The sequence below is a fragment of the Equus przewalskii genome, chromosome 29 (genome assembly GCF_037783145.1).
Source record: "Equus przewalskii isolate Varuska chromosome 29, EquPr2, whole genome shotgun sequence".
Classification (NCBI taxonomy): domain Eukaryota; kingdom Metazoa; phylum Chordata; class Mammalia; order Perissodactyla; family Equidae; genus Equus; species Equus przewalskii.
This window is the reverse complement of record NC_091859.1, coordinates 25306951-25326229: the sequence shown is the minus strand read 5'-3', so window position 1 is coordinate 25326229 and position 19279 is coordinate 25306951. Positions and strand designations below refer to the sequence as shown.

Here is a 19279-nt window from a genome sequence, read left to right as displayed (position 1 = left end):
AAAGACAGTATTACTTCTTCAAGGTCAATAGCTACACAGACATAACAGTCAAGATTTATGCCCAGGCTCACCAAAGACAACACAGGGGCTCTGGACCACTCAGCCCTCCTGCTACACTAAGAGAATAGGCGCAAGAGGGATTCTGGGAGATGGAATCGGGGTCTGTTCCCCTACAAATCGCTCTTGGGTTATTCATTCCTTTCTGAACAATTTTTCATCGAGGGATCTCAATGGACCACAATGTTCGAGGAATGGGAAGAAATGCTGACAAACATAAGAACATGCCAACTGGATTGTTTGAACTCTTCTTGGTTGGTCACCTTCCTAAAAGGTGACTAAGTGGAATGCAGTGAGGCTAGTGAATCTTTCTTGAGTGAGGGCTATGAAGCCCTGAAGATAATCAATGAGAACACAAATTCTCAATGTTTAGAACTGCGATGGAACCAGAGCCACAGAGACTGAACTCAATGATACTGACCTCAGGACTGCCCCTGATCATGTTGGTTGGACTAAACCTCTAATGCAAATTTGTTTATTTTGTGATCTTTACTCTTGGATCTCCCACAGCTCCTAAAAGAGTACTGGGCCATAAAAGTAAAATTCCAGAATGCTCCATTTAAATTGATGTTCCATTATGTTTTTTATTAGAAATATGAAAACATATTATCTTATATTTATACCATAGAATCCTTCTACAAGAAGAGTAATTGCAAGGCCACATTTTCACTTGCCTTGTTGCTTCACTCAGAAACTCACTAAAATCCCTCTTTTCTTTCCACACTCCCAAGCTCCTCTGGAGTCAATGTAGAGAACAGAGCACGGTGTGACAGGGTTATGCTTAAAAGTCCCAAGGAACTCTAGACTCTCCACAATTCTAGGTTTTACCGTTAATTTTATAAAATTATAGCTCATTTATAACATATACGTAATTTTGGAAAGATATTGTTTACATAGCTAACAAGCTTTTTTTTTTCAGTTCAGTAAATTACCACATCATTAACTCCAGAAATGGAGTTCCTTAGCAAATATTTTAACCCATATTATTGATACAAATAAGCTATGATAAGATGTGCATAATTATGATGGAATATAAATGGACCAGCCTAAATTCAAAGGTACCAATGAGGTCAAAGTATTTTGGGAGAATAACCAACCATCCAGGGGAACAGGTGGTGTCCAAGTATCCAAAGGCAAGTAATGAGAATGTCACATTGGTAGTCTACTCACTGTTCCTCACTCACCATCCTGGCCTCGGGGTAGGGGCAGGGGTCTCCATTCCCTCTGAGTTCTGTGTTAACACTATCACCAACTAGACCCAAAATCGTGAAGAGAGACATGCAAGGAACACTCAAAATTGTAGGTTGTCTCAAGAAAAAATTGATGTTAATTAACTGCAAAGTTCTTAAGTCTCTCATACATGGGTAAAATGGGAGTTAACCATCAGAAAATAAGGAGTTATCCAAGAGCCTCACAGATAAACATAAATATTTCAAAAGGAGTCATTTTTCTGTTTTTAGACTTTTTGGCAACTGTTTTTGGTAGGACATAGGTTCCTATAAGGAACTACATTAATAGGAAGTCCACAGTGAGCTATTTTCCTAAAGGGAATTCCCTCACAAATGGGACACTTCTGTGTGAAATGACTATTCTGTAAGAGAAGGACTGAAGTGCAGAAGATGAAAGAAAACAAAAAGAGCTTTAAAAAAAGAACAGCTGGGTGATCCAGAGATCTGTCTTCCCTCCAGTGCTTTGAGTCTAAGGTTGTTAATTATTTTCTCCTTTTACTATAAATATTGCAAAAGTGCTTTGTACTGGACAGACTGTGGGCAGCGGACACTGCCTGATGCCTGTGCAAAATCCATCCCCCCTTCTTCCTCCCAACAGAGTTTGGGAATTCATCCCACTCCCACTCAGCCCTGTGAGTTAGGGCAAGTGGCCTCATCCTCACCCGCCTCCCCCTGGGCATGATGGGTCTATAGATAATCTCATCTCCCTTGTCAACGATTGGTTCAAGGATGATCGTGTGACCCAATCCTGCCCAATGAGATAGGAGAAATCCGCTGAGGAGCTACAGGGGAAAGTTTCTCAGCCCCTCAAGTGAAAGTCTGAGTAAGGCACCAAAGTTCCTTTCCCTCCATCATTGTTGTGTCTGGATGCAATTCCTGGAACCACGGCAGCCTTCTGGCTGCCACCACAAAGATAAATTCTCCAAGGAAAGCAAAGGGAGAAGGTCTTTCACAACAGCATTGAGCAGCTTAATCAACCCATCCTAAGGACACGCCTGCCTCTGGTCTTCCTGTTGTGTGAAATAATAAATTTCCTTATGGTTTCAGCCATTTTGAATCAGGGAACTGAAGCAACATTCAAGGGCCTGTCAGTTACCCCATCACCTTCTGAGAAAACTAAGTGTCTGTCATACCCACCTCCCCTTCAGAGGTGAGGGCATAGGTCAGTAAGAACATGTCATATTGGTTCCTAGGGCTGCTGTTAACAAAGGACCACAAACTGGGTGGCTTAAAACAATAGAAATTTAATCTCTCCCAGTTTTGGAGGCTGGAAGTCTGAAATCAAGATGTCAGCAGGACTGTGTTGTCTCTGAAGTCTCTAGGAGAGAATCTGTTCCATGCCTTTTTCTCAACTTCTGATGTTGCTGACAGTCCTTGGTGCTCCTTCGCTTACAGACACATCACTCTAATCTCTGCCTCCATCATCACATGGTGTTCCCCCTGTATGTCTCTGTGGCTTTTCTCTTCTTATAGGGATACCAGTCACAATGGATAAGGTTCACCCTAATCAAGTATGACCTTATCTTAACTTGATTACATCTGCTAAGACCCTATTTCCAAATAAGGTCACATTCACAGGTACCAGGGGTTAGGACTTCAACATATCTTTTTGGAGAACACAATTCAACCCATATACACACTGACATGGTGGCCACAGCTAACTGGACCAGGAGAAGGCACTTGGCCGATGGCCAGCCAGTCTTCAAGATGGCAAGTAACAAGAGCTTTGTCCAATAAGAGATAAATTACCTGGATTCAATCCTAGCCCTTACTACCCATGCATCCTTAGATATCTTTCTCACCTCTCAAGAACTTAGTTTCCTCATGTGTAAAATGGGAAAAATGAGACCATCTACCTCATAGGATTGTTGTGAGGATTAAATGAGCAAACAACAGAAAAATTACCTAGAACAGTACTTGGCACAGAGAAAGCTCCCAAAGAGTGTTAGGTGCCATATGGTCCTCACTATCTACCCCTCCACTTTCACTAAGTGTCTTAAAAGAGAACTCATAGCTCATCACTCCTCATTCAGGGTTTTGAAACCTGGCTCCCACCCCAACATCCACTGACATGGCTCTCAGGGATGTCACCAGGGCAGACTTTTAATTGTAACTCTCCTCAGTCTCCCCTTCTAGAAATTATCTGGGCTTTCCAAGAAATGTGCTCACTTGGTCTTCCTACCTCTGTCACTATTTCTACCCTAATTGTGCTTCCCCCAAAGATTGGTCCCTGGCCCTCTACACACTCAATGTTATCTTTGTCTCCTGCCCTTTCTCTCCACATTTCCAATTTCCTGTGGGGCATTCTGAGGTGGAGACAGTCTCATGGGCAGCTCAAACCCAACACATCTAACCTATAGCCTTCACATCCTCCTCTTGACTTCTCTGTTACTAGGAATGGTTCAGACTCCCTGTCACCCTGACTCAAACTCCCAGGGCACACTTGTCTTTCCCCACATCCTGTCAATGACTATTCCTGCCAACTCTTCCAGATGAGCTCTTTACCCACCTCTCAAGTTCATTACTGTCTCATGTCAAGACTATAGTCATAGCCACTTACTCAGTTATGACACCAGATTCTCCCACGTGAAATCCATCCTGTTCACCATCAGAAAAACCTTCTTTCACCCACATGTTCATCTGGTCACTCTCCTACTCTGAACTCTAAATGACCACCCACTACATAACACATATCTTTAGGAACGACATTTTAGGCTACTTAGTGTTTTCAAACCAGGATGTGTGACCGCTCCACAAGAATTATTAAATTGTTTTTGTTTTTCATTTAAAAGTTAATTTAATCATTTAAAAATTAATAGATGCATATTGTGGACAAAGTTCTGCCACTTAATTTTAGTGCCTGGGTTTGCTTTTGTGTTTCCATCAAGTTGGCACCAATTGGTACACTTAATGAGAAAAGGAGAGAGATGGATATGTCAAGGTACTTTCATACCAAATGAAGATCCAGTAACCTCACCTGAGTGAGCAGTAACAGAGACTTCACAGTGGGCTGACCAGAGAAAGGTGGTGGCAGAGCAGAGTTATCGTAAGTACCTAATAGTGAAGCTACACTGAACTCAAAGAACATACACTGCTGCAGCCAGAACCACGTTGCATTACAAGCAGTGATTGCATTTTAGCAAAATAACAACATCCATCATATTAAATGAATGTGGACAATGTGAATTTTTTTTGCTTTACAGTATTTTAAATTCTATTTGTAAATTTGATTTGATTTTTATAGCTATTTGGAATATAACATGTCTATACTTACTTTTACGTTTGAACATAAAGTATCCCTATAATAAAAATAATTTAAATCAATTTTAGAGGTTCATAATTATTATTTCTCTTCTAGGGGTTCACATTACTGGAGTTTGAGAAACCACGATATAGCATTTAAGAACCTGAGCTGTAATGTCAAACAGACCTGGATTGAAATTCTGGGAACATTAATTTCTGGTTGGGTGGCAAAGAGCAACTGTCCTCACCTGTAAGATGGGGAAATAACAGTACCTTCCTCACAGAGTCCTGATTAAATAAAATAATGGATGTCAATGGCCAAGAGACGCTGGCAAATGATAAATGCAAAATAAATGTTAGCTGCAATTATCATTATTTTTTCTTCTTTCTAAGTCAGTGCCCAGGATTCTGTAATCAAGAAAATTCTAAAAGGAAGTGGAAGGGAGAGGAAAGATTCGACAAACAGAAAAATAATCAGGGTCACTTTTTGACCAAAATAAAACACATTTAAGGCTGAGTAGGAAGGCAGCTGGGAGAGTGTTGGGCAAGCACGTTATGTCCTGCCAGTGGCTCACTCTCTCCTGCGGGGGTCCCTCATCAAGGAAGGGAATGGACAGAGAACAACCTGCCCCAAAGTGCAGACTCCAGGTTTCTGAGGAGGCCACATGCTGTCATGTGAGATTTTATTTCTGAGAAGTCAGGGGACAAGACAGCTGGCCAACTCAGGATCCTCAATAACACTGATTTGTTGTTATTGTATGCATACATACATATAGACATACTTCTCATACTTCTCATATTGTATGCATACATCTCACACATACTGGAAATAATGTACATTTTCTATCTGCAGTTGTGATATAAAATTTCTTCTTAAAATGGATGAATATAAATCTTAAAAATAAGTCAGTTTTAATATTAAGTACATAATGATACAGGTGATATACAAATGAAAGAATTAAAGCAAATGACAAAAAGTTGGGAAAACCCGGATTTTTAAAAATCTCTCTGGACCACATTTCCTCCGTCCATTTCTATGTAAAAGCAAGAAGGATCCACAAGAGGGCGCCCCAGCAAGGGGAGTCCACAGCAATTGCTCTGATTCTGAAATTAAATGCTCCTGCAGTTACATTTGCTACTCATTCCTTCCTTAGCACCCCCACTCCCAGCCTTTCCAAGCAATGATAATTTTTATAAAACAAAATGACACAATTGCTCACCTATGGTGATCTGGCTGACACAACTGTAGTAGCTGCCTGTCGTTGCAGAGGAAAGGTTATAACTCCCACTGCTCACATCTTTGTCTGTTAAGAAAATAAAAGAGGAGATTAATTATATCCTAGTAGACATCATGACCACAATTTACATATATGACTGAGGGTAAATAAACCAGTTCCCCATGTCTGGCAGGCTCAGACTCATTCATTTGTTCATGCATCAATACTTAGGGAGTGCTAGGTGCCAGGCACTTGGAACACTTCAACAAACAACCCAGACTGCCCACAGAGACGATTTCAGTTCAGTGTCACTGTTATTGTAACAGGGGGATGGGAGTAGAGGGTGAAGGGTGCTGGAGGAGGGGTACAGGGGCAGATGAGAGAACATTTGATCCAGACTAGAGGATATCAGGTAAGGCTTCCTGGGGGAAAAGACATCTAAACTAAAACCTAAAGGTGAGCACTATCCGACTAGGGAAGAAGGGGATGAATTGAGGGAAAAGATCTAGGCAGAGAGTTGTCATCATGTCTAGAGGCTCAGAGGCCATAGACAGCCTTGTGAGTCAGCAGCTGATTGCAGTAAGAAAAGGAGAGGTGAGCAGCGGCTGGATTACGAAGGGTCTTATAAATCACCTTATTAAGTCTGGATTTTGTCTAGAGAGCAGGATCCCATTTTCATTTCAGAAAGATCACTTTGAGGTTGCTTGGAGAACAGACTAGAGGAGGTGAGCTGAGAGGCAGAAAGCCTCCTTCATGAGGCCACTGCAGTAATCCTGATGAGAGGTGACGGGGGCCAAACTGTGGGAGGAGTGGCAGTGGAGACAGAGAGAAGTGGATGCAGTTCCCTTCAAGGCTAAAAGCACAACACGCTGCACTGAACTCCTCAGTACTGTGAACAGAAAATGTTCTAGGCAGATGGGGGCAAAGGAAACCCAAACCTCACGTTGACGCAGCATCATAGCATTTGCATCCATGCCGTCTCGTGCCCGAGGCAGAGCAGGGCAGGCATCACCCCACGTCTCTGATGGAAAGGCTGAGACTGTGGGGGGCTGAGCGCCTTACTCAGGGTCACTCTACAGCATGTGGCAGAACAGAGCTCAAATCGAGATGAGAACTGCTTCAAATTGTTTATGAATCATGGCAGGGCTTAAATAAGTGATTTTAGAACACCAAAATAAACACATATTGTCTAATATAAAACAGGACAGATTAGGGACAGAGTCATTATAATAATGGTATCAAAACTGGCCTGAAAGAAATATTTGAATATCATAAATTATAGGTCTGAAGGAAAGAAATAATTATTAAGAGTAAGTCAAATGCATTCAAAGAGAAAGGGCTTCTAGAAACACATTGAGAGTCATATTTTAAAGAGAGAGCGATGTGGATTGGTAGAGAAGATGCTTTGTAGATGAACATTCTTAGGAGGAAAGACCTGCAGGTACCTGGACAGAGAAGGCAGGAAATGGGAGTCATCTGCAGGTGTGTCCATATGTGCTTATGGGTAGAAAACAGTTGGAAAGTATTGACAAAACCCAGTGGTGAGCCAGAGGGCAGAGAAATGGTGGTGGCCCTCAGAGGCCACATCAAGGCCACTGTAGGTCCACAAACAGGGAGGTAAAATGCTACAAAATATTTTAAAACTATTTTTAATACAGGAAAAATAATTCTAGCAAATGCATGTGGCCAACTCCTCCTCTAAGGAACATTCCCAGACCATCTCCGCTCCCTAGGGTGCTTCCTGAGTAGTAGAAACACCCTCAACAGCACAGAGCATACAAGACTGTACTGGTTTCCATGCACCCGAAACCATGCGCTTGTCGAGGGCAGACCATGTGTTATTCCATTTGTAATTTTCAGCGCGTAGCTGTGTCTAGCATGAGGTAAATCCTCAGTATATGTTCACTGGTTGAAAAGAAGAAAACTGGAAGGCATGAAATTAAAGGAAGAACATACAAACAATCCTTTCCCCCTCCTATTAGTTCCACTTCCCCTTCCCGTAACTTCATTAGAAGTTGCTGTGATCAAAGAGAAAGAGCACTGGGCTGGGAGTCAGCAGATGCGGGTGTGAAGCCCAGCTTGGCTGCACCTACACTCTTTAAACTTGACCAAGCTGTTGACTTCCTTTAGTACTGGTTTTTACAGCTGAAAATGATGGCAATATGCTTATCTCACTTTTTCAGGGGGACGTGGGGAAGAGGGATCGGGTATGGTTAATAAAAATAAACCAGCTACACAAATGCATAGTTAGCAAATAAATCAGTATGTATTTGTGGAATCAGCTGAATCAACAAAATCCAGACCCCAAACATTACAAACTACTCTAACGACCCTAAAGTTGTCATTCCTAATTCTTTTTAAACCCTTCACTAATGATCTGTCCTTAAAAAATTTTGGAAGGGAGGAGGCCTTCAAGGACAAGGTCAATGGCCTCAAAGGTGCACACAATCGGAAAGGAAGAGAAAGAGACTGATTCACAAGTGCAGAAATGGCTATGAGTGGGGAGAAGAGAAAAGGAATGAAGAAGAAAAGCATCCTGAGAAATTGGTAATCAACAAAGAAGAAGGATGCTTGAATTAGGAATGAGCGCCTGGGAAGAGGCTGTAAATAAATGTGAATAGTAAAACTATTGACATTTGAATCAAATCTAAATAGTAAAACTAGGGCATAATTTTGGTGGTAATATTTAGAAAAGACTCAAAGAGCAGAAGTGTAAAGATCTGTGCCAGTTACAGTACAAGGTGACTGTGTAAAGAAAGGTGTTTCCTCCATACATGAATTAAAACAAAAAATGCTAAATTTTATGGGAAGGCCAGAATATCCATTGAATCCTTTAGGAACCAACTGCAGTTAAATAAAAAAAAAATCAGGTAACTAGTGGAAAAACTTGAGACTATGAATGAGATTAACAAACTTTGTGGGTTCGGGAGTCAGTATCTAGATTGGACAGCTGGTTCCAACCCTTGGGCACATTATTTCATCTCTATGTGACTCTGTTTCTTCATATGTCCAATGGGAATAATAAAGGCACCCATTTCATAAGGTAGCACATAGAAAGTGTCCAATTAGTGTTAGCTATTATTTTTATTTTATACTTGAAAAGAACAAGGATATCCGTAAAATGGAATACCATATAATAAAGGAAATGAAGGAAAGCTACACAAAATAATAGGAATGGATTTCACAAATAAAATGTTGAGTGAAAGAAGCAACCTCAAAACAACACATGATTCTATTTATGAAAATTTCAACAAAGAAACTAAATTACATTGTTTACACTCGCAGACATGCATGGTAAAAAAGTAAAGAAAAGTAACAAAATAATTAGCAAAAAGTCAGCGTGGTGGTTCCGTGTGGTGGATAAGCAGCTACTTTAAATCGTGAAAGGGAATGGGGAGCGGGGGTGGGTCCTGCAGAGCTAGGAGTCTTCTATTTCTTGACCCAGGTGGTAGTCACATGGTATTCATTTTATCATTATTTGTTAAATCATAAATTTGCCTTACCCGCCTGTCTGTATGTATGTTATAGTTCACAATAATTTTTTTAAGAAATAGAGGGGCAGAAATCATGGCAAGGCAAACCAGGAATGCAAACTCTGAAAAAAATATCTAGGAAAATGAGACGGTGGTGGAATCAGACAACACTAGTCACTGAGCACTTGCTCTCTGCCAGACACTACCCTAAACCTTCATCATTGCATTTACACCCATTATTTCATTTAAGCTTCCAAACAACTCCTCTAAGAGTTGTTTATCCGACTACGATTATCCCACTATGTGGATAAGGAACTAGAGGCTCACAAAATTAGGGAACTTATCCAGAGTCACACTTCTGGGAAGTCACAAAGCTGGAATTAAAACCCAGGTTTGTCTTACACTAGACCAGTATTTGAGAACAAAGGCAAAGACAGAGGGAAGACAGACGAATATCGCAAGCTGGGTTAGGTGGATTCCTGCTGTCTCTGATGCCACATCTTTGACGGTCATTTATCCGACGTGCTAAGCATTGAGGGTCTATAGGGAACAAGATGGACATTATCTCATGTGTTCTATTTTCAGAGGCCCACATGACAAAAATGTGTGACAAAACTAACACACGCTTTATCTCAAAGTATTTGAGGTATACTCATAAACAGTATGATCTTATAACAAAAGAAAATCAGGCCCATCTCAACACTCAATTATCTCACCTTTTACCTTAATCAGAGTAAAAAATAAAGCACCACCCCTATTTATGTCTTTCTACTGACTGTGGAATTCTGGTAAATACATAGGCAAATATAAACAAAAATTGTCAATATAAAATAACTATACTGTCTGATTTGTGAGATTTTTTTAAAAAAGAATAGAACTAAAATACTGAAAAATAATAGTATACAAGCCTGGAGCTGGATGCTCAAAGTCAAAGGATTATTCAGGGGAGAGGTTAACATCTTAAATTTAGAGTTAAATAAAATATAATAAATAAGTACAGAACTTGTTAAGTAAGATTTAAGCAAAAGTAGAAGGGTAATTATTAAAACAACAGAAATAGACTATATTTCCAAACCAGTTTGTTATGTTGGAGTGGGAGGGAGAGAGACAGTAGGGAAGAATGGGAGGGGATTTCACAAAAAAAATTCAACTTAGAAAAAGGAACTAAATGAGAATAAAGCATAGGAAAAAAACAAGACAAAGGAAAAATACAAAGTAAGAGGGTAGAATTAATTTCAAACATATTAATAATAGCAATACATATAAATGGTCTAAATTTGCTATTTAAGAGATTGTGAGATGGATTTCTAAAAATAAAATCAACTAAATGCTGTCTATAAGAGAAACATCTAAAACACAAAGACACAGAAATGTTGAAAGTAAAAGATATAAGAAGACACAGCAAGCAAACATTAACCAAAATAAAGCTAGAGTAGCTATGTTAATTTTAATGAAAAAGGCTTTAAAACAAAAAGTATTAGTAAGGATAACAAGGGTCAATAAAAAATTATAAAATGTTCAGGTTCAATTCTTCAGGAAGATATAAAAAATGTTACACTAAGATAAAACAACCTTAAATATACAAAGCAAAAATAAATAGAGCTACAGGGAGAAACTGACAAATCCACCATCAGAGGGGGCGATTTTAACACGCTCAGTAACTTATTGGTTGAGCAAGCAAAAATTTAGTAAAAACATGAAAAATTTAAGACTGAAAATCACTTGGGCATCTTGTTAAAATGAAGATTTTGATTTAGTAGTTCTGAGGTGGGCCTGGAATTCTGCATTTCCTTTTTTCTTTTCAGTTATATTGAGATACAGTTGATAACTGCATTTATAATAGACTTCCGGGTGGTGCCAGTGCTGCTGGCCTAGGGACTCCAGAGTGAGATAAAGCCCTCACCTGGAAACCACAACCCACAAAGCCTGGGAAAACATCTCACCCACAAAAAAGGAAAGACAAATGTTAAAAAGAAAAAAGAATGTTTTCATTAAACCCTTACAAACATATTACAAGGCTGCTTAACACATGGACAGATGAAACTCAAGAATTTACCAGATAAATGATGTATAACTATTGACTATACAAAAAAATTCACCGTACAATTCCTTTAATAACTGCCTATGCTAGTGCACTGGAAATGTCATTTAATTTACAACATATGTATTCATTGTGTAGAGTGAGCTACGACAGCTCACTGCATCTTATTTTTTTAAATCATTTCAAATTGTTTATAAAAGGTTCTAGAGAACCTACTTGTAAGAAAAAAATGTGTTGCACGTGCATGTGTACATATGCATATGTGTGTCCTCAGACATATTGGTGTAATTTATTCCATGTTTGTTGTGTATTTTGTAGGCTTACAGAAAAGTTAATATTCACAACCCTTTCCCCCTAGCTGTGCACCTATGTCTTGTCACCTAACCTCCCTGGGCCTTGACTTGCTCCTGTATACTCTGACTGAAATTCATTCATTCAAGAACATTGACTGCCTATCACATCCAGGAGACACAGGCTGCCCCAGGTGGGAACTGGTGCCTTGGGAGGTCTCTCTAAAGTGCTGATGAATCAACTGAAGTGTGGAAAGTGTGCTTCCACTCAACATAGCTTTTCCTATAAAAACAAATCTCTTTATTACTACAATAAGGACAATAAACACCATATAGTACTGTATACTATATTGCTATTGGGCTTTCTAGGTTTCTGTAACGTTCTTGCATTTGCTCTCTCATGTGATTTTGACAACTGCACTGGGAGACAAACAGGTAGGTACTAGGTGAAGTAATATGGTAGTGGTAGCATCATACTCTGCATTTCTCAGTGGACCTGAGCTAGACCCAAACTCCTGGAGGGCAAGGCCATCCCTTCTTCATCTTGTGACCACAGAGCCTGGCTCTGCCTAATGCATAGAAGGCACAATAAATGTTTGCCAAAGCCTCTAGGAAGCTTTCAAATACTTTAATCACCGTTTCTGCCTTTTAAATGCTGTGCCTGCTACTCATGCTCTCGGCTTCCCTTTGATTCCACTCTCACAGGCACAGTGATAAAACGCCCTTTCCAGAACCCTAATTAGAGAAAAGCCTTTCCTTCTCATTCTTGACTACTTGTACCTACTTGATTCAGTGTTGTAAACTCTATATTTTATTTTCATCTTTTCCAGGTGGTAAAGATCCGTGCCTTATTACTACAAAGTAAGTTTTTAAAAAACAGGCATTTTTTGGTTTTGTTTTTACTTCTAGAACCTACAACACTGCCTGACATGTAGTGAGCACTCACAAAACATATGTTGAATTGCTTATTCTAGAAACTTCCTTGGTAGCACGAACTGTCTGTCTAGGACTATGTTCTAACAGAAAAATCCACATGGCTATTACAAAGAACATAACACTGTAAAGGAAAAGATTAAAATGCTTCTTCATAGGATCAAAATAAAATTTTAATTTAATTTTACCCCAAAAAGAAACTTTTAAAATGTGGAGGACTGAAAGTCAAAGAATAATCTATACACGCTTGGCTGCAGCTTCTTAACCAAAAGGATCCTAATCAATTTTGACTGTTGACTGTGAGTGTCTGGATTGCATAACAACAAGCGTGCCAGGTGGTGGAGGGCAGAAACAAGAGAAGTCACCACATAGTCCCTTGGATTTATTAGCTAATGCCTGAGTTCCAGTCAGTTAACATGCATCTAATTTTACCACGTAGTGTGGGAGCTTTTGTTTGCTCCTCTTTTCTGAAGGGTAGAAGTTATTTTACTTATTTGCAACAGGAAAATGAGATTTTAAAAACTTGTGCATGGTGTGCTGCCCCCAGCTATGGTCCATTCTGTCCTTCAGTCAGTCGGACAGCCAAGCAGTGATCACCTACTATGAGCCAGCGGTCCTGCTAGGCACCAGGAATACAAAGGTAAAGATATGTTCCCGCCCTTTGGGATTTTACAACTCACAGAGGGGAGTACTCATTACAGTACAAAACGAAAAGCTGTTGTGGGGAGGACTCACCCTGAGAGGTCTCAGGTCAGATGGAGAGGGTCAAGTGGGAGGCAAGAGAGCCTAGTAAAGCAAGAGGGAGGTGTGTTCCAGAGCACAGGCCAAGATCCAGACACCTGAGAAAGCCTAGTGCCATCAGCCATGCTAACCCACCTCCCTCCCTAAGGGGTGAGATGCTGGGGTCAAGGGCAGCAAGAAGGAAGGGTGGTCAGCTCCTGGAGGGCCTTGTTGGCCAAGCTGGGGAGGTTAGACTTTGAGCCACAAGCAGAGGGGAGCCCTTGAAGGGTTTTAAGTAGAGGAGTAATAGGATCAGATTTGCAATTGGGATCAGAAGGAGTCAGGACTAGAGGCCAGCCGGGAGGCTGCTAGTGCAGTCAGAGTGAGCAATGATGGTGGCCTCGACTAGCGTAAGAGCAGCTGGCAGCGGGAGGAGAAAACAGAGTAGAAAGACTTTAAGGAAAAAGAAGCAACAGGACTTGGTGATGGAGAGTATACTGTCTGGAGAGGCATTTGACAGTAATAGCTAATGCTTACTGAGTACTCACTATGCACCACTCAAGCACCTACAGATACCATTGCATTTAAACCTCATAGTGACCCCATTCTACGGATAAGAAAACTGAGGCACAATAGGTGACTTAGTTTCCTCAAAGTCACTGTTAGTACTTTCTGGTAAGGAAGGACTCAAAGACAACTCTCAGGATTTTGGCTGAGGTGAGTGGCTAGAGCACGCTGGCCCCTGCCAACCTCTCCTGTCTTGGATGTCAGGCCCCACCAACACCATGCTACTAACAGTGGCCATATGCCCCCCTGCCATCTCTCCCCTTCATCTTTGTTCATGCTGCTGCCCCTCCCTGTAATGCCCTCCCTCTCCCAATCGGCCTTGTAACATCACCTCCTCCAGGTAACTGCTCCTGACCATCCCTCACTCCTCCCAGCCCCTCCCCTACAACACTGCATTATAATTCTCTTTAGGAGTCTGTCTCCTCCAGCTGACTCCGCCATCTGTGAGAGAAAGAGTGAGATCTCACTTATTCTGGTACTCCTGGGTCCAGGCTAGAGCCTGGCACTTAGTTTGAGCTCAGTAGAGTAATTCTACAGGAAACAAGTATGGGAGAAGAATTCTGTTTTGGAGATATTGAGTTTGAGATGCTAGAGGGGCATACAGGCAGAAGAGGCTAGCAGACAGGTGGGTAAACAGCGTAGCACACACAAGAAAGAAGTTTTGAGTTGGTGCTTTCTATTTGGGAGTCATCTGAATACAGAGAAAGGCACAGGAGGGAAACATGTCCTGGGCTCTCATCTCTTCGCCCCACTCCATTCCCATGCTGCACGGTTAGGCTTAGCTCTCCTACCTCCCGCCTCCTTCCGATGAGAACTCCAGAACTTCTGGTTGTCCACTGTCTTTGAGCCTTTGCTCAAGCCACACCTTCTGCCTGGAATCACCACCCACCCGCTCACACAGCCCCTCGTTTTCTTCCTCTTCCTAACTACCCCCAGCCCTTCTCCAGGCTCTAGAGCCAAACTCTGCATTTGGGCTCCCCACTCATTATGTGACGCTAAGTTCTTCAGCCTATCTGTGCCTCGATTTCTTCGAATGAATATGGAGCTAACATTGGACTAATTTCTTAAAGGTTGTTGTGAGACTTAAATGAGCTAATTTGTATAAAGAGCCATTATTATTGTGTGTCCCAGCACACCTGACACTTCTACTTACCACATAGAAAACTGTCACCCGAGTTTACAGGCCTCCCACTAAGAGACTGACTCTGCACTTGGGGCTGTTGTCTTGCATTTGTCAGATGTCTAATCGATGTCATCTAAATGGTTGAGAGTGAGATTATAACATCAAAGACAGAGCCCAGGCAAACATCAGCATAAACAGAAGGAGAATTCCACAAGGAAGAAGCAATTTAAGAAGTCGTTAGAAAATGAGGGGAGGATAGATATAACAACAATTCTGGCTCTGACTTCATTTTCTTCTTGTCTTTCACTTGCTCTTTCTGCTCTAGCCACACTGACCTTCCAGCTAGCCTTGAACATGACAAGCTCATTCCTGCCCCAGGGCCTTTGCACTTACTCTTCCCTTTACCAGGAATGTTCTTTATCCACATGGAATGGAATGGCTCATTCCTTTCCTTCATTTATGTCTCTGCTCAAATGTTTCCTCAGAGAGGCTTTCCCTATCTGAAATAGCCCCCACTGTGCCCTATAAGCTCCTTAGAACCCTTACTAAGCCTCCTCAGATCTGAGGCTTACAGCTCAATGCCAGGCTGATAGGTTCAAGCACAAGTCCCTCCCTCGTTCAGCCTGGGACACGGCCTCTGTGCCTTCTTTTGCACGGCCAAGAATGAATCAAGTCCCAGTCATTTCTAAGAGAGACTTGTCACCCATCCTTGGTCTCATGCATATGGTTACATAATGAGCTAAAAGTGCTTAAGAACTTAAACCATTTAAAGGACAAGGAAAGAAAAATCAGTGGCGAATACAAAAGGTTGACGTATTAAAAATCCAAAATTTAAAAGATTGCACCATCCATTGAACATATATTTATTAGAGGGCATATTACAGTAATTGATTACTCTAATCTCATTTCACATTTCTAGAATATATGAGTCTAGATGACTGCCTGAAAGTAAAAATTCATGCTAAAATACAGAAAGAGTAAGTTCCAATATAGGATCAAAAAATGCATATTTGGATGGGAAGCTAACGAGGTTCACTGGAGGCTGCTGCTAATGAAATGCATACATAAGCCAAATTTCTCTCTCTCCTTAGGAACCTAAAACACACGGTCTACAGTATAACTGCTCATTCTCTTGGTAGCCCCTGTGCTAAAGATAGGACTAAGCATTTATTATATCAGCCAAATGATTATAAAAGTTGAACCCTATAAATTCCAGGCAAGAAACTTAGATCAGACCCCATTATAATATCTGAATCCAAATCCAACAGAATTGAAAGGGAACTTTTTTTTTTAAGCAGTTAGATTTTCAGAGAGATGATTTGTGGAAGGTTCCAGAGCCGGGCCAAGCTCTGATCAGATAATGATGTCGACAGCATCCAGCGGGTGAGAAATATATGGAATGTGTTCAATTTTGTTTTTCCTGTATTTGTTCACTAGGTTGAAAACCCTGACGGACTAACTTGTCATGACCGGGTCACATCACTACAGACCAAAGAATTAATGAGCACTTTGCAGCCAGGGGTATTCACCACTTTCGTGATGGGGGAGGCAGGAGAGTGTGTCAAGAATATATTTTAAACAGCACAAATTCTAATTGATATATTTACTTAAATCTGTTTCATTTCCCTTTAAGCTTCTAAAAAGAAACCTGTGTAATTCTTAGTTGTCAAAAAGTGATCTGCCACTCTTTTCCTTTAATTACTGAAATAAACTTTCTTTTCAAAAACAATTTCACTTCTGACTTCATTTTCTCCACCTGGGTGCCCAATTAAGCTTTTAAAGCTTCTAGAAATTTATAGAACTGATTATTATGTAAACCTATTACTGACAGTATTCACAGGGCAGCAGGTGAAATCTAACACGATGTGAAAACCAGAAGTTAGATCCCTCTGATGGGAAAAGGTGTAAAAATAGATTCTGCCAATAAATATGCCTAAAACACCAGCAGAATGTTGAATTCTCCCCAGATGGTAAGCCAAGAACAACAATGTTGTGTGTTAAATGTGCAGCAGGGGCAAGAACAACTCACATCCCAAGAGAAAAATGCTCTGAGTTAAAAAAAAAAAAAAAAAACAGAAAGAAAGAAAGAAAAGAAAAGAAAATAGGCCACTAGTATGCAATTTGTAATCTGCTCACAATATGTTAGTGGTTCCCAAGCATCAATTGCAAACCCTCAGGGCCACCTGAGTGATCATTTTAAACAGTTTAAATCCCAAGAAGGAGAGACTGACCCCTTTAACCTTGGGGAAATGAGCAGGGGACATCACCGGCCTGGAGAATGAAGCCTCCACACCAAAAAGCAGCAATTTCTCTCCCACCAACCCCAGGCTTGGAGACGTCCCTGCAGAACATTCTCCAACAATTGCTCACTACTTTCACGTTTAAAACGTCAAAACTAGATGTGATCATAGCCACTGATTGCAAGCCAAGGGAAGGGAGAGAGGTCTAGTGAGTTTCTGCCTCCCATAACCTGGCATCTCTGATAAAGGACTAAAGAGAATTGCTTTTTCCCCATAAGCAGGGATGTTAATAAAAAGCCTTGTCAGCTTCCCCAGAGCGCTGGGATTTCTAGCTGAGTCTGAAACCTTCACACTGTGATTTTGTCTTCCTTTAGAATTGTGCAATGCCTTTAAAAATAATAATAATAAAATAAATACATTTCTTTAACCAAAAACAGGAGGGAGAGGAATAATGTCTACTATTTCCATGGAACTTTTATTTCCAAGATGAATTTTTTTTTTTTTTTGGCCTTAAAAACATACTTTGGTGCATATTATTTAACCCCATAGCATCTGTCAGAGAGATGTTCTCATCTCTAATTTACAGATGGGGAAATGCAGGAGCAGAAAAGTTTCAATAACTTGCCCAAGGTCAGTCATGGACAAGATAGGAGCCGACTGAACGCAGATTTCCTAACTCCAAGCCTCGCGCCTCTAGAAAAGGACTCAACACCCAAATCCCTTCCCCTAGGTGGTCTGAAGCAATTGGAATTTTTCTGGAGTCCCGAAGCTCCCAAATGCCTCCTGAATTTTAGGCGTTTTCACTCCGCCGACTCTTTCTGCAAACACCCCCTTCCCAGGTTCCAGGCAGCCTCCAGCCTCGCAGAGCGTTGGCCCCCCCAGCCCCAAGCTGGCGCGCGCGGCACCGGTTCCCTCCCTTCCAGACCCTGCTGGGAGCCAAGCCCAGAAGTTTCCCGGGGTGATCGGACAGCTCCCGGGCCCTGCCCGCCCCAGCAGCCCTGGGAGCCCGCGATCGCCCGCCGTTACCGTAAGCCGTGAGGGAGGCCATCCTGGCCCGCGTCCTGCCCAAGCTGGACAGGGCGTCGGCGACCGTGGCCGCCTGCGCGCCGCGCCCCTGGACGGCCGGCGCCCAGCCGGGCGATTGCATGCGCTTGGCTCCCGCGGCGCCTGGCCGCCCCGCTCCTGAGCATGCCCAGTCAGCTCGCCGCGGTCGCCCCGGAGAGGAGCCGGCGGCGCGCAGGTGCTCCCGGGCTGGTCTCGGCTGCAAGGGCGTGGAGAGCGAGGGCACTGACCGGCCGCCGCGCTCCGGGTCCCCGCGGGGATTGCACCTGCAGCGGAGGACGCGCGCCGGGGAGAAAGGAGGAGCGAGGCCGGCGGTGGGAGGTGCCCGGCGGAGGCGTGCGGCGGGGCGGCGCCCCCGGCAGGGCGTCCGGCAGGACCCTAGCTGGGTCAAGCCAAGCAGGGTGCCCCTCGAGGTAGAGGCGGTAGGGGTGACGGGGCAAACACGGAATCGAGGAGCCCCGAGCGCGCCACAGCCTCCCGGACCTCGAGTCTTCAGCTCCCTTCCTTGGAAGTTCCACTGGAGAGCACACCTGGGGACGCAGTGGGTGGGTCTGGCCGCCTGGGACTCTCGGGCTCGAGTCCCAGCCAGGAGGACAGCTCGAGAAGGGGTTGATCCCGATGCCAACGCCCAGGGGAGAGTGGCAACCCTGTCCTACGGACTTTTATTGATAAAGCCATTGACCGCTAAGTACCGAGTTCTGATCCCAACAGTTCAGACCTGTCCCAGCACATCATCCTGTCACTGTTATTCGTGCGTCTGTCTCCCTACGAAGCTGTGACTTGTGTCCTATTCCACTCTGCCCCGCGCCTCGCTCAGAGCGCGAACTCTAACTATATTTGTTGAATGACTATTGGATCCGAGGCCCTCTCAGCTCATCTCTCTGGAAGCTGCGGGTTCTCCGATTGAAATTGGCAGGCTGGGAAATGGGGAGTGAGAGAGAGAGAAAGCGACCCTGAAGCCAGTGGCACCCATGGTGAGGGGAGGGGGAGGAGGAGGCCGCCCAACGACCCCTCGGGATCAGGCGCACCGAGGCTGTGCAATTCCTGACTGTCAAGTCACGACAACCCCGGGGGTGCACCCGGG

General features: G+C 42.7%; 1 protein-coding gene across 7 annotated transcripts in view; it reads right to left on the bottom strand.

Moving 5' to 3' along the window:
* Nucleotides 1-18739, bottom strand: part of ANO4 (anoctamin 4) — a 381130-nt gene extending 362391 nt beyond the window's left edge. For 6 of the 7 annotated variants that reach the window (XM_070600723.1, XM_070600719.1, XM_070600721.1 and 3 more), the window contains exons 1-2: nucleotides 18160-18675; nucleotides 5750-5833 (exon numbers count right to left, since the gene is read on the bottom strand). In XM_070600723.1, the coding sequence (XP_070456824.1) occupies nucleotides 5750-5833; nucleotides 18160-18280 (205 nt within the window). In that variant the 5' untranslated portion in view covers nucleotides 18281-18675. Of the gene's footprint in view, nucleotides 1-5749; nucleotides 5834-18159 lie in introns of all 7 variants that reach the window. The other variant, XM_070600724.1, reaches the window with a different exon arrangement.
* Nucleotides 18740-19279: the final 540 nt, after the last annotated feature.